We start from the raw sequence: 16,455 nt of genomic DNA, 5'->3' as shown, positions 1-16,455 counted from the left end.
AAAGGAAAACCACTGCACATTCATTAAGGGACACACAGAACAACCTAATTTCTTGTGTCTCAATAGACGTAGTCATTTGTGACATGCAGAAATAGACTACGCTGCACTTTTTTGCTCTTGATATTTCAGCACCATGGACAGTTACATACCATATAATACTTGCAGCATAATGTAGCGGCAGCTAGCCAATGCATGGAAAGAAAAAATAACCAAGAGCAAACTGTTGATCATAATTAATAGACATGTAGCTCTGGTAATGTTTGCCCTGCACATTTACTCAAGTTCACCAGGAAAACATGATGCCCCAATGGACTCAGTCCCATCAACTGATGGGACCACCTAGAAAACATGATGCTCCAATGGACTTGGTGATACTGGTGAGGTGCAATGATCACGTATGTTTATGTGAGGAGATTGGTGATGGGAGATAGTGACAACCGACATGGAGTTTCAGTGTAGTTTTTGTTCATTTAGTTTCCATTTATTACAGAAAACCCAACTTAGCAGAGATATGATGTTGGGAATGGATGCAGTGTTTCCTGAAGCATACTTTACATTGCTTCGGCTTGATGTAATGGTCAAATTCAATTCGGCAACAGCTGGTGTTGTTCCTGTGCACTCATCGTATCCACAGTTTTAGTTTAATTTTGGGTCCAGACACTTCAAATGCCATATGAAGACAGCTGACATTCTGCAATGGAGTGAAAAGGTCAGAGTACAGAGTTAAGTTGGCCTTGAGGTTGTAATGAATCTTTTTCATTCTGAGGTGAAGATGGAAGCTTTGAAGGTTCTTGTACTGTGCTGCTTGTAGTGGTGGCTTTTTCTCTGAAAGAAATCTCTGTAGCTGCTCAAAAACCCTGGCTAGTGAGCGCCTCCTTGTGGTGAGGGAAGGGGCCGCACAAATAGCCTCAATCGTTGCGGTTTATGTGATCCTTTTATTCAATATAAGAAACAGATTTGAGAAAGTCCTCCTTTTCCCGCTTCCCCTCACCTCTATTAGAAACATTAAACGTGTGTTTTATCTTATTAGTGGGCAGCATACGTGTGTGGGTGTGTTAACGCGTGTCCCGGTGTACGTGCCTCGGCGGGTGGAGCGCATGCATCGATCCTCTAAGACACGTCCGCCAGCAAGTGTTGCTAAGGGAACCGCAGATGCTGTCATCCTCTTTTGGCGTAACCATGGTGATAGTCCCTTCAGCGACGTGTTGTGTCTGCTTGCCTCACTGTCAAAAGATGTAGCACACACTCACACACACACACACACACGGGCTGGTTTGGGGAAGTGTGGCCTGTTTGACGGGCAAAAAGCTGACAGGGCAGAGTGACAGACAGATTCAGTTTTCAGTCTGTCTCACCCACTATGTCTAAAAAGGAAGCCTGCAGAATGCTGGAAACTGTGGTTCATTCATCCAAGTTAGGGTATTTTTAAGGGACCTCCTGATTATACAGCTGGGAACAGGAATCATTGGTTTATCGGGAATACATTCGTTCTCCTGTATGAATGTATTCCTGATGAACCGATGGAAACTGTTGCCACAGACTGACGCAGAAAGCAGTCACATGATGTTTATCGGATAAGGATAATAGCAATGATGTTCTTTATCTCCTTTAGGTCCGGGGATGATGTCATCGATGATGTCATCAGGCGGACGCCAAGACCCACCAGGACAGCCAGCCTTCAGCTCTGACTACCTGTCTGGTGAGGGGGAGGGGGTCGAGTGCAGATCACACTAGCACCGAGGACACTGAGTTCACATTAAAACTGCCCCTGGCCCCTCCGTCCATCCCAGCTGTTAGGAGCACAGTACAATCTGAGGCTTATACCAACTTTAATTGTTTTCAATTGATTAATATTTTGATTATTTTCTGGGTAGTCACTTAACCCCTAGGTAACAAATATTACTTCTACCATCAACCTTTCTTACTTTGATTTAAACTTCTTGTCAAAATGACACATTCAAACAGGAAATGACTTTAACTTATTGATACAATTCATAGCAAAAGTTTAGGTTTATGCAGGTTTAATTTGGAAGTTCATTCGTTCATTCAATATGTAAAACTAACTATCCTGAAATCTAACCCAGCTGTCATTGGACGAGAGGCAGGGTACACTCTATCAGGACAGTCTATCACAGGACTAACACAGGCAGACATCACTACGCCACAGTGGCTCCCAAGAAAATGTGTTTTTTTTTTTTTTAAACTATATTCTGTTATCCAGATGGATCTTCTCAGGTACAAGGATTCTAGAATTAACATTTGGACCTATCCTTTAAAGATTCAGAAGAAGAAATGTTCTTTACATTAAGCAGTCATTTTCTCTTTATACCAGATATGCAAAGTAAGGATTTCAGCCATTGTACTAGTTTTTGGTGCACACATTTGCATGCAAATTGCGTTTCTATATGCACGCATAAAAAATAAACAGGTGGCTGGATTGTCTCTGCAGATCATGCCGATTTGCAGTGTCTGACATTTGCTTCGCCATTTGTATTTTGTGCTCGAGCCCACTGTTTCTCATCATTCACCTCCCTTTTTCCACCCCTGCCACTCATTGTGTCTCTCTTTCTGTGCCACTCTCTATCCTCTCTTCATTTGCCAATTACTTTCTGCCCCTCCGTCCGTCCGTCTGTCTGTCTGTCTGTCTTTCTCTCTCTCAGGTCCTGTGATGGGTGGGATGAGTGATCAGTGGAGCCTGAACAAGACAAAGGACAGCAGCATGCCTGATTCGTTTCTAGGTCCACTTTACTTTTTCACCTCCTGTCAATTTTACCTTCAGCCGCACATCTGAAGATACTGCATATGAAGAAATATGTGTTTATTTGTGTTTGTTTTCTTTGGCAATTTGAACCTGGCTAGATTTTAGAGTTAATTACCACTGCAAAATATTTTGTGGAACAAAAACAACCTGGGAGATATACATAAAGCCTGCTGCAAGCTGCTGCTTTGTAGTTGTTCAGCGCTGTTGGATGTTGACTCAAACATACCATATGTATGTGGGTTACTGCACTGGCTCCTTTCTTTGTATTTAACTCAGTGTTTCTTTGTTATGCCACGCACACTCACATCTTTGCTTCCTTTGTTGTCTGCTTTCAGGGCTGGAATAAGGAAGGGCTTTATTTCTAACGCCCATATATCACAAAATGACAGCGTATGCAAACTCAAATATAAAATCAGGAGTTTGCCCTAATTCCTTCGCACAGCCGCACTGATATTTTACAGATACACTCCCAGACACGCACACCTTATTTGTTTGACAAATGAACCACATTCACACTTCAAAGGCAGTTCCCAGATTTCCATGCTTCCACAGATTGTTTGTAGGGTGATGGATTTGCACAGAAGGGGTAGAAAATATAGCGCAAGGACTTCAAAGCTTAAGAGTATATCCATGTGAAGAGTGAAACAGCCCAATAATGGGTGGAAAATAACAAAAACCTTGGCAATGTAGCCCCGTGTTGACAAGTGTTACGACCCGGCTCGAGAGGCGCAACATAAAGTGGAGACAAATGACGTCTTCTTCTGTCTGTCTTCTTGGAGCGTGCCGGGCTCGAGGCAGCTTTAAAGGCAAACTTCGGCAGCAGAAGCTCCGAAACGCCTACCCCCGCCAGGGAATTGTATCCCCACCCAGGATTACTCCAGAAAATAAAAAAAGGCAAAATAATAAATGAGTGCCCGAAGGATAAGCTGCGAACAACTTAGCTGGACACTCCCCTACACTTACGAGGGAAGCCGTGCCAAACAAAAAACCAGGCTACAAACACAGCCAATTAAATCTTCTAACGCTCTCACAATGTGATCCCGGACGAGCCCCCACTTATGTTACGACCTGGCTCGAGAGGCGCAACATAAAGTGGAGACAAATGACGGAGTTAGAAAAATAAGGGTTTATTTAATTTTAAACAAAGACAAAAAGACACCAGGTCTGACATAGCGAGCCTCAGCAGCTGCAGTGATCCCCTGAGGCTTCTTCAACAAGGCCCTTTATTTGGTCTTCTCAGGTGTGGCTGGTTAAGATGATTAAGCACAAGCTAAAGACTTGCACAGCCAATGGAGGAAGCAGAGGGGCGTAACAACAAGCATCTCTCGATTTTCTTTCTTCCTTCAATTAATCATGCATTTGCCAGGCTGCTGGATCAATACTTTTAGTGTGGGGACTTATGGGGATATATTTCGATGGCTGCAGATGGAATATGGATCAAGGTATCCGTAACTTAAAAAAGAAAAAAAGAAAAGAAGATGCTCATAGAGTTGCTAAATACCTCTTAATAATGTGTTTTGTGCAGTGCTGGAGTTTTTGTATTTGCGTAGCACGCCTGGCATATGTCTAGTGAAGGATTCTAATCCTGCCACAATTCAGTTCACAAGTTATGCTAGCATTACTTTTTAAACAAGAGGTGCTGCTGATTGATGTTATGAAACACTTTCGCAGTCATGTCTCACCACCCGTTCTCTTGACTAGCTTGGTTAAAGCAGGTAGAGTAGTAATACAATGTGAAAAATGCTACATGAGAACCTTGGAAGCCTTACCTTTATTAGTATTACTTTTACTGGTTTTCAGCAACTTGCTATCGTGGCAACATGTTATATTTGGAAAACCAAATCTAATTCAAAGGTAATGCATTTTAGAATGCTACACATAACAAACAGTTAAAGCTACAAGGTGTCAAACTTCAGAGTGTTCATGGAATATTTCAAATCATTCAAATTATTCATTCTAGTTTTGTGAACATGGTGAAAAATTCAGTCATGTTCAATATCTACAGTATGACAGTAACAAACAGGTGTGATTGTTGTCGAAACTCGTATAATATAATCATTGCCTTCTTCATTTTTAAATGCATACAGCTGCATGTATATAAAGTATACACAGTATATGTATTTCTGTGTTCTGTCTCTCCATCAGGCTTCTCTCAGTCTGGGATGGGAGGGACCATTGGGTCCAGCATGCCACCATTCCAGACCAGTATGACTTCTACTCTTGGCCAGACTGGGATGAGGCCAGCTATGGACACCCAGAAGAGTTCCGGCTTGTTTGGTGTGGAAAACAAAACTGCCACTAACACCAGTGGGAGCAGTCCCTTTAAAACCAGTGACCCGTTTTCTTCTGGCGGCCCAGGAATGCACTCTATGGATCATTCTGCAGGTATCAGAAAGGCGGTTGGTTGCATGTCTTACTGTATGCTCAATCAGCAGGGTGTGTGATATATGGAGGATTCATAAACCTTTTTGGACTAGGTGGGGCTGGTTGGGTTTTGTCGCACAGTTACAGACGAGGGTGGAGCTTGAGGCCTGAATAATCTAAATCCATGGTCATATCGTACATTCCGTTTAATAAAACCTAAGATGTAATACTACTCTTGCTACTAGCCTACTGTATGAAGTTAGCCTGGCATTTCTGTGGCAGGGCAAGAGGGACAGGAGGTGACAGGAGTAGTGTAACAGCCAGATAACACAGGACATGCTTTCAGCAGCAGAGGGCAGCGTCTTCTAGCTGTAGTCACCAGAACACTCCCAGCAATGCTTTGCTTTGCTGGTTGCATCATGGCTTTACGCTCTGTGCACCTTGCTGTTCTCTTTATTTACTGACAGACTGACACAGATGGGTCTCATGCAGTGATCATTTTAAATCAGAAACAACCCACAGTTTTTCCACACATCTGTTTCACTTCATTAGTTGCCGCAGTCTGAAAGAAAATCGCAGCCTCCACAAGACATTTCAGCTTGCATTTGTATGGATTGTTGGTGTTCGTCATAATCAATAGCTGCTTCAGTAAGTTCAGATCAATTAGCAGTTGGCGAGCAACACAAACCCACGGTTACATCATAACTTTTGCTGTCTTCCTGTGTAATTGTGGCCAAAAGCTGCATTTCAGAAACTGGAACAGAGGCATGCAGTGCAGCAAATACTTGTTTAATCATCTAAATCAGTCACAGTTAGACTCCTCTCAGCTTTAAGGCTGAGTCCACATAAAAAAGGAGCAGTAAATAGTGGTTGCAGGATGCTGAAGCCCTCAGCTGAACTGTAGCTTGGACCTATTAAACATTTAGCCACAGTGTTATTATTTAGCTCTTCTCCCTTCTGCTAGCTTAAAGCCAGCCAGCAGTTATGTAACAGTTACAACTGTACTTCAGTCACTGTTGGAGCAATATGATGAATACACAAAATACAGATAATTTAAACATGTTTTTCAATTTGCTTCGTGTTTTAAAATGAAAAAATGACGTTTGATTTCTTCAAAAAATAGCTTCCTACTCCCGATTAAACTTCCAATGAAGAGCCTATAGCTATAGTCAAAAGTTCGCCAACCAGACAGAATACCTGCAGACATTCTGTGAAATCCTGTTACGTAATTTCGGATGACAGCAATCGAAAGTAAAACGTAAGCTAATCTTTGACCTTTCTTTTCTGTCATTTACTGAACATTCGCGTCCCTGCTCATCCGTAAGCCTTTTGCACGCCCAGTCTGCTGGAGGAGGCCGACAACAAAATAAATTGCTTGAGCGTGGATCAGCAAGGGAAGTTGTGTTTAAAATCAGAAAAACAGTGGATGAAACATGTTTTTTTTTTATGCATTTACCTCAAGCAGGGTAACTTTAGCTCATGCTAAAGGCTGGCAGCTGATGTTGTGGGACTCTTACAGTTCATTTCTCATTACCTCTGGAGCTAACTTTGTCTTGTTAAAGTTATCGTTGCTGTCTGAGCTAGCCAGACTGAGATACTAGAATAACCCCATGACAATGAATACAAATTTATGTGCACAGAAATTCAATAGAACATGTATCGTCTGGTCTCAGTTAGCGTTATTATTTCTATCTATTTTTCCAGTCCTCTCTAGACAAGTCATGTTTAGTAGTTCATCCCGGTCTGTAGACAGAAATTAGAGAGTCTTGGCTAGCCATGTCTTTCTATTTCCTCCCGTCTCACATCACTGGTTATCTAATGAAGCCAAAAAGGTTTTAAAAAAAACTTACGTAATGTTACTTTTTTCACAGCGGGAGCATGTCTCTCGCCCCGTGTCGGTCTTGCTGTTGGTGGGAACCTTGCGTCTAAAAGGACTTAAAATTACAGAAACAATGTAAGGGGGTGGTACAATTATTGAGGTCCTCTTGAAATTTGAACAATATCTCCTCTCATTTACCAGATAGTGAGTCTTGTGCTTTAAATTCATGTGCACAAGTCAGTATAGGAGCTACAAGACTTCTGCAGGACATTGACATACATTTGCTAACCAGCCTTTTTCTTTGTCTGCGTTTTCTCTCCTGTGCTTGAGACGCACCTGTTCAAGTCTGTGCGGGGGAACTCATTGTGTCAGAGCCGTAAAGAAATTCAGATTACTTCTCAGACTTCGTCTTTGCATAGGAGATGTGTTTTGAGCGGCCTGTGACCCAACATTAATGTATCTCTTGGCAGTTTGCCCGACTCCAGATTAAGAAGTACTCCCATTAAATACCTCATTACATTAAATATTAATGATAAAACCTCGGCCTTGCCTCTTCCTCAAACTGTTTATAGCTGGGAAAGCATCAGGTCACTGTCAGAAAATAGCCATGCTGTTCAATTTAAATATGCAGGGAAATGTGCCAGATTTAGAGGGGAATGCACCTTTTTTTCTAAACTTTCATTAATATGCAATGACGCTAGACAGACTGAAAGGATGGAGTGAAGAAAGTGGAGATAAAAGAAGAATATTTATTGACAGGAAGCTGATGAGCAGACTGAAAGGGTCGTAGAGGTCCTTCAGTTTTTCATCCCTCCAGCTGTCTGTTCCTAACTGTCTGTTCATCTTTGCATCTCTCGTTCTCTGCGAGCTGATGAAGCGCTCGTCAGTAATAATTGAGAAACACGGCTCTCATCCGGCTGTGATGACTTAATTTTCCAAACAAGAGAAGTTAGTGGGAACAGGCAAATAAGGGGATCATTTTAGTCCAAGTTGAACATTTTCTTGTCTGTTAAAGCTTGTATGCGGCCATTGTGTCTCTGCCATGCATTTCTGGAATGTACGTTTTATGTCTGATGTGTCATTTTGGGTCATTTTAGTGCGTCCACGTGTGCATTGTGGTTCTGTGATTCTTCGGCCATGCATGCATTTCATTTTGATCATGCATGTACGACGTGCACTTGACTTTTAAGTTGCTTCAAAGCTCTGTTGCCGCCAGTGCGCTTGTGTTGCTCTGTTGTGTGTGCCTGCTCCCTACACAAGACCAGGTCTGTGCCCTGGATGATGACAATGATGATGATGATGATGATGACGATGATGATGTTTAAAAGAAAGCAGTCTTTGTTTGGAACGGTCAATCTTGTCAACACAACATGACACCTAATGGATGGACCGATGGATCTTCGACTTTATTTCCTCTATTTATATATTATTTTTTTTTACTTGTAGTAATACAAAAATTGTTTCAGTGGCTGCAAAAGGATGGAGTCTTGGTCCAAACGTACATATATTTCATGTAGATGTTAAGTAGACTTCCAACCACAGCCTGGCTTGTTCCCTCAGCCATTTGCCAAATTCATATCAACACTCATGCTGCATGTGAAATGTAAATCCAAGAACATTTCACCTTGGCAGAGATGTGTTCCTGCTATGACACAAACAAATTCAATAGTCAAGATTCTTACTTAAGTATCTTACTTAACTTAAGAGAGAAAGTAACAAGTGAGTAAAGCAAATAGGTTTTGTTAAGCTTGAGTTTGGGGGTATTTATAAAGGAAGGCATCACATGCAACATATTTTATTAACATGTGTCCAATTGTTGTTCAAAGGATTTGTCCAAAAGGAGCACTGACACAGTCTAATTATGGTCACTATTGCTGGAAACTCCAGAATCACTTTTACATACAGTATATTGCTTGCATGGCATGCTGTAGACCATATTAAAAAGCAGTGCCACTGCACTGTAGCAATACTTTACTGTATATGCAATACTTTAATCATAATGTGGGCTGCAACAACAGCTCACAGTTGCTGCTCCCACCTAATATTGTCATGTCCAGTTAAACTAGTCAAAGTTTCACAAGTGAAGTTTCTTCATCTGGGCTAAGCAAATTATTTTAGATTTTACATTTTCATGTATTCTTACACACATAAACCTGTAGACCCCTTTTGGCTAGTCGGCCAAAATCCTCCTTTTCTTGTCACAGTGAGTGTGCTTTTCTCCCTTAAGTTAATTGATACTGCATTGGCTAGTATTATTCAGTGGGCTTGCATTATTGTATTATTCACGGAGATTTGTGTTACTGTAATCATGGCTAGAACCGTTACCCAGGGTCAGACAGATTTTTGGAAAATTGTATCTCTGCAGGCAAAGCATAGGTACCCTACAGGCTTTTCTCAATGAATGACCTTGGAGGAGTACTAAGAACCAAGAAACTAGTTGAATTATGTAGGACAAATATAAAGGCCGTCTTTCATCAGATGGTGCAGTAAGTAGTCTGCTCTTATATTTGTATCAAAGTTTTTGCTTCTTTTAACTGGTTGCTGCAACGGTGTGTGCTGCATTCCTACTTATACTAATATACATCAGTTAGGGAAGATTAGTACACAAGATAAGATATTTGACCATAGTAGTCTGATACAACCAATCTGTATTTTGGGTTCTTCAACCAGTCCCAGACAGATCTTTTCAACTGGTTTAACTTCAGTTGGGCTAGCATCAGCAATGGTAATGGTTGAGCTAATCTTATTTGGGGAAAAACTAATTCTGCGGTAGTTCACCCTTTCAACAAAACAATGATCCAGCATTCATTATGAGTAATCCTAAATGCACCATTACTTCAGAATATCACTTGTACTGGTATGGATCTTACAGTTTTAACAAGACCAGGAGAGGATAAACAAGTTAGACCAAATTTAAACCTGAAATAACAAGGTCATCTCTGGTAATTACAGTCTGCTGGCTTTTTAGCAGGTGTTTCTCTGACACACTATGTGATTGGTTCCTCCTCTTATAAAACCCTCCCCCCCCCTCGGCAGCTCCCGTCCTCTCTCCCAGCGGCTCAATGGATGACAGCAGTCCCACGTCCTCCAACTCTGAACCCCTCAGCCCCGAGAGAGCGGGGCCGGGGGGTGAGGCTGGCAAGCAGCAGCAGCAGCGGCGGCGGAAGAAGAAGAGGAAGGGCCGCGACGAGGTCTACGACTTCCTGGATAGCCAGGAGAATAACAACGGCCATTTAGAGAAGCACGGGGCGCAGGATAAGGGTAGAGGGGAGGCGGAGGATGATGAAGATGAGGAGGAGAACTGGGAGTGGGAGATCAGAGAGAGTGGAGGAGGGGGTAGGGTAAAAGGCAGGAAGGTTAAGAGTCGGGCAAGACTTCCAGAGGAGTGGGGTGCGCCCCAGCAGCCTGTTTCTCCCACACCGGCTACAGTGGCTCCTAAGTGGGCTACAGCTACTGATCCTTGTCCTACTGACCCCAAAGCTCCAAGCTCCGGCGTCAGTCCTGCTTTCCCTTCTGCTCCTGAACAAATACCCACAAGTTTCACCAACTGTTCCCATGTTAGCCTTGTCACAGATTCGTCTCCACGCTCCTATGAGCCCATGTGTGTAGACGATTTCCCCATGTCTGCTAAAGATGGACCAAAGGCAAACGAGGGGAAAGTTTCAAATACAAAACCTGAAGCCCACGCTGACTTGGCACCTAGTGCTACCGGCAAGACTGGTTTAGCTGGGGATGTTAGCAAAAGTTTAGCGTTAATGTCAGGCGACAATCTGAGCCCTGTCTCCCAGACCTTCTCTTTCCTCGATTCAGTCCTCCAGACCCCTCCGGGGTCCACCCCTGACTCTCAGACCACGACCCCTGTCACCAACACCCCCTTCCTCAACACCACTTCCCTGGCAAAGTCCAACCCGACAGAATCCACAGCTTCACCAGCATCTTCAATTTTCAACCCGTCCAAGAGCACTCCATACCTTCCTCCCACTTCCACTCTATCCACCAATCCCTCACCATTAGTTCCTGCAGAAACACGCTCTCCGGCAACTGCAGTCGGGTCAGCCCTCAATGTTGATGCCAAGCCTTTCATTCCCTCGGCCTCACTCATGTCCTCCACAGCCACTTGTAGTTCACCTGCGGCCAATCCTATTGCCAGTACAGGAGCAGCAGCCTCTACAGGAACCAGTGCTCCTACCATCTCAGCCACGCCCCTTTTTAGTTCTTCAGCCGCTCCCTGTAAGAATGATGCCAGACCCACATCATCATCATCAGACACTCCCCCGAAAAGTGTAGCCACATCCCTTAGCTCGGCCACACCCCCTCCCTCCATCACCCAAGCAGCCCCTCCCTCTCTCCCTGCACACTCAGAGCACCTGGAGTCCTCGTCGCTACAGCTCCCCCCACTGGAAGGTTGGTGAACTACAGGGAAGATTATCAATAACATGGGGCTAATTTGAACAAAAGTGATCGCAGGCTAGGATAGCAGGAAGTTGTACTGTTTGTTTTCCTGTATGCATGGCTCTCTGCCTGTGGATTGAGCACGAGGCCCGCTTGGTGCTCGATCGATTTCCTCTGTGAATTTGTAATAGCCAGGGCCCGACAGATAAAGATACAGTGTTAGGCATTAATCTGCCTTTGTTACCATTTCAAATCATTACCAGAAAAAAAACAACAACAAAAAAAAAAACATTTGTGTCCAGATGTACCTATTGCTGGCATGAGTGTAGGACACAAATGTACCACACTGGTCGGGCCCTATACTAACAAAACTGCAAGGATTAACTGTTAAGTTAAGTTGACTTCCCTCTGCCTGCCTCTGTGTATCTGTTATCGTGATCATAACAATTGTATAACCTGACCTGCTGCTTTTGATAGCGCTCCTGTCTGTGCTTGCTCCACTGTCTATTGTCTCATATGACTGTCGGCTGCCTGTGTAACCTCCCGCCATCTCCTTTTTTTGTCTATAGAAACATATCCTGGTTCTTTGCATGGCAAAGCCAGTCTGCTAACGCCTTTTAGCTTGGTTAAGTCGATAGTTTTAGAGTTTTTAATTAGCTGCACAGAGACAATATTAGTCTAGTGGCAGAGTAGATAGAGGTTGACATGGCTGTGACTAAGACGACTGAAAAGTGTGTCTAGATCTATAAGGCACAGCTCACAATTACCCAGTCTTATTGATGCCTGAAAGATTTTCTTTTTCACATTAACTGTATCTAAATTTTGTAATTCTGTTACAGCTGTTTTGTAATGTTTTTTTTCCACATTTAAATCTGTGCTGTGGTGCAAATTTGAATTTGCACCACAGCACAGATTTAGACAGTAAATGCCATTGCAGAGTAATCCATGTCAGTCCTTTAGAATATAACATTTGAGTTAAATTAAGTATAAATTGAGAGTTTCAGACTAACAGAAATAATGAACTCAACTTACTAAACTTTACTTTAATTACTTTACACAACTAGAGCTAAACTAGAGTTTAACGTGGGACACCTTTCTGCCTATGGACAACCACCTGTAGGTGGCCATAGTTCCATACATAGGCCAAGTGATGACGACTTAACAATTGCTAGGAAAACTGAACCACATCCTTGATGTGGCTGAAAGCTAGAGAAGAATTGTTATAGCAGACTTGAGATTTTGTTTTTTGTTTTGTTTTTTTCTTCGGCTTAGAGTTACGATATCCAAAAAAATGAGCTAAAGTTAAACCACTCAGAACTTAATACAAAATTTGATTGAATTGTTTTCGTTCGCTATGTTATCCACCAGGTACCAGGGTTTTCTCTGGTTGTTTTTACAAATGGTATAACTGTTTAAAGCTAACTAACCCCACAAGTGAGAAATCTAAGTGTACCCCTGGGGAAGCCCTGAGCCGACCTCAGTCTATGTTTCTTCCTGTTAGTAAACCGTGATCATTCTGTCTCTGACTGAATGCCATAGCCTGATTAATGAAAATTTACATTCCCATGCGATCCCCAATGCTTGTCTTAAGTCCTTTCTTGCCGCCAAAACCTGGCCAGCCCTTGACAATGTAAAATACGTATGTTTGAAATATGCATTAAAAGCTCTTAATATAAAAGGTTTTGTCACTGAGCTGAATCTGAGTCTGTCACTCTGATTCAAACCTTTACACTGTAGTCACTGAGACTGACATACTGTGGCTGCACTTACTAACTGTTACAGTCAAGCTTTAATAGTTTCAAATCTCCAGAAACCTCCTTTAACTGCTAAAAACTCTAACTGGACTTTTCAGGTACATCCATATGATTCACATTTTATGAATAGAGGTTCTAACACTGATACGCTGAGTTGATGTTAGAGGACAGTGAAGCTGATTCCAGGGGACTAAACATATTTTTTTCTCTCCCTCTTTCCCTTCTTTTCTGTTTCATGATGCCACCAACAATGTGACCTTGATCAACAGGTAAGACACATTTTTTCATTCCATTTTTCATCCTTGCATGTTTTATTCTCAGGGATAAAATTGCTTTGAAAATGATGACATTTTTAGTAGAACACATAGAACATTGACTTCATTCATGCAAGAGTGACAGTTTTTGAGCTGCCATCAGCATACTGTAACATTCATTCATCTGTAACTGCTTTTCCTCTCGAGGGTTGCGCAATTTTACATTTTTTCAATTACTATAACATCCTACAGTACATGTACTGTACACTATTGCACATGCAGCCATGATGTTCCCAGTGCTGTGGGCACATGTCCATTTTAAAGTTTTATTTTTTCAGTAACTGTCTGAAAGCTGATAAAGCACTCCACAGCCAGCAAGTAGAACCAAATTAGAGAAACTCTGTGGCTTGGTTGTAATCATACAGCAGCTTTCAGCTTGTGTGTCTTTGTGTCCTCGTGAAAGGCTGCCTCTGCTGCAGAGCCCTGTCCACTCTGCTTATTCAGTCAGCACTAAGTTGCCCCAGAGTAAATGTGTTGTTCTGGTCTTCCCTCAGTACTCGACTTGACTGATATGTAAAGCTGCTACAGTACGGTCACACAAACTTCATGGGATTTGAAAAATGGGGTTATTGAGACTATTCAGAGTGCAGTACAGTGTGTTGTTTCAAAAACAGATACAATGCTCGAGCAGAAACCAAGGCAAAAGGGGTTATCCCACTCTATCCCTTGAACCTTAGGTGTCTGTTGCTGTTCTGCTGTTGTTTGCCATCCCTTTAATGGGACTGACCAAACATGACACAGAGAGACATTCATGAGGTCCGCCGATTCTTTGTGACGATGTTCATGCAGGTTTATATTACGCTTTATGTTGCCTACATAAACATCTGAACTGATGAGGTAAGGCTCAGGGAATCAGTGACTTCTTTTAAATCACCTCTTAAAACACATCTATTGATTTGCTTTTATCTATTGATGTCATCTCGCTGATTCTATTGATATTTTTATGGTCTTTAATTGTTGGCTTTTCTAATTTTGGCCTCTTTATTGCCTTTATTTAATTTCATATGTCTGCTCTTTACTCCAGTCTCACATGCTCTTGTGCTCAGTACATGGAGAGGGCTTTTATTGTCCAGTCATCCTTGGAGCCAGTGAGCATACTGTAATGTGTGTGTTACTCTATTATTCTGTCTCTGTCTAGTTCTTTCTTTCTTGTGGTTTTATCTTGTCTTCTTCTATTTATAAACCTGCGTACCTTTCTTCTCTGGTATACAATATTGATGGAGGTGACTGTTTCAGCCTTACATAAGACAAACATGACCTTGCTTTGGAACCGTGTGTGTGTGGCCGGTAAAATAAAAATAAATAAATAAATAAATAAAATAAAATAATTGCTGTTATTCCTTCTGCATGGACATTTGTGACACAAAGAAAGCTTTCTGGTAAGCAAAGCAAAACAGTAACTATCTTTTCCCAAGATGCATTGACCTGGTTTTGTCCTTGACAGTGAGCCAGTGAGAAGGAATCAAAATGAATTCTTTAAATTGAGATAACCGCTGGGGAACCACGTGTGTTGTGGTTGGCTGCACTGCGTTGCAGACAGATAATCCTGTTGTGTGTTGGTTGGAAAGCACAGGGGGAGGTTTGCTCTTGGTGTCTCAGCCCTGCTCGTTGGCTCCATCAGGTGTCTGCTGAGGGAACTTCAGCTGTGAGGAAAGACAAATGGCTGCTGGTAGCAAAGGCACTTGACAGTAGATAGAACAAACTCTGGAATATGAATCTAGTATTAACAAGGCACAAATACAATACAATGTTATTATGGTTTGAACTGAAAATGTGTGTGTTTCTTTTGACCTTGTTGCTAAGAGGAAAACAAAGATGTTAGGCATCAAATTACAATTAAATTCTCGTCGTATTAAATAACTAGATTAACCGGACCACCTTGTGGGTGTTTCCTTCAGGTTCTGATCCCCTACTAGAGGCCCAGCAGCTTTAGGTTCCTGCACATTATCTTAGTTGTTCCTCCACTCAGACAGAGAGAGATCTCAGATGTTGCTCCTGAAATATGCTGAATCTTCCAGTCCAGGACCCTGTTGCCTTCACCTTCTACATATTTTTTAGTTATTTTTTTCAGTCCTTGGTATTTCTCAATCTTCTCATGTTCCTTCCTCCTCATATCTCATTCTCTCTTGATTGCAACGTCTACCACTACGACTCTAATCTCCTGTTTGTCCACCACTACAATGTCCGGTTGGTTAGCCATCACCAGTCATTCTCCTCCACAGGTGTGTCCCGATTTGACTATGGAACCTCCTGCCTGCTAGAATCCGACATCATTGTTTTTTAGGGGCATCTTTGCATGTCTTGCCAAATTATCAGGAATATTTGTCCTCAACTGTGCAGCATTTTATGGACTGAAGCGTAAGAAAAGTCAAATTAATGGTATACTATGAAGTGAGGCTGATTAGTTGACTGCCTGAAATAAACTTCATGCAGGTATTTCAGGCGTGTCAGTATCTGTTGGCCAGTAAGAAAAAAAAAATGTCTAAATTAAATTCGATGCTAGAAAGAATAATAATAAAAAAAAAAAAAGATGATCTTTTTAAATGCACTTTAACAAGATAATCCATCAAAATGATGAATGACCTCGGTGGATATCTTTGTAAGTTACCCTATCAGTCATTATTGCTCCCTTCAGAAGGATCCTAAACTGGGGTTATGAGAGAACAGTGCTGCTTTAACACACACAATAAAGAAATAACACCAAGCATGGACATCATGACCAGGGATCATGAGTTTTTACTGATGTTGCATAGGAAAACAGAAGCATCTATATTTGTTTAAAGCAAAAGCATGAAATTTTGGTTTTAGATGAAATAGGATTTGCTAGCTCCTGTAAAGTTCACTCATTGACTTCAACAGGTCAACAGGTTGATCAGCAGGTTTTGTTGTATCTGGACAGAGCTAGTGTTTGCAGTCTTTGTGCTAAGCTAACCAGCTGTAGTTTCACCTTAAGCACACACTTATGATATCAGTCTTTCAAATATAGCTATATCTAATGACAGTGTTCTCTCCTTAGTTATTAGGTGGCTCACTCATCACGAGGGCTCATTT

The 16,455-nt window shown here is 42.0% G+C and overlaps 1 protein-coding gene across 1 annotated transcript in view; it reads left to right on the top strand.

Moving 5' to 3' along the window:
* The window catches only part of LOC311489189 (uncharacterized protein), a 68,476-nt gene that overhangs the window by 14,893 nt on the left and 37,128 nt on the right, over positions 1–16,455 (top strand). The window contains exons 2-5 of the mRNA XM_084546140.1: positions 1,613–1,699; positions 2,661–2,738; positions 4,907–5,146; positions 9,981–11,348. Coding sequence (XP_084402266.1) covers positions 1,613–1,699; positions 2,661–2,738; positions 4,907–5,146; positions 9,981–11,348 — 1,773 coding nt within the window. The remainder of the gene's footprint in view (positions 1–1,612; positions 1,700–2,660; positions 2,739–4,906; positions 5,147–9,980; positions 11,349–16,455) is intronic.

The sequence above is a fragment of the Chelon labrosus genome (genome assembly GCF_963514085.1).
Source record: "Chelon labrosus genome assembly, chromosome: 6".
Classification (NCBI taxonomy): Eukaryota; Metazoa; Chordata; class Actinopteri; order Mugiliformes; family Mugilidae; genus Chelon; species Chelon labrosus.
The sequence above is the reverse complement of the archived record's forward strand: the minus strand, read 5'-3'. Positions and strand labels throughout refer to the sequence as shown.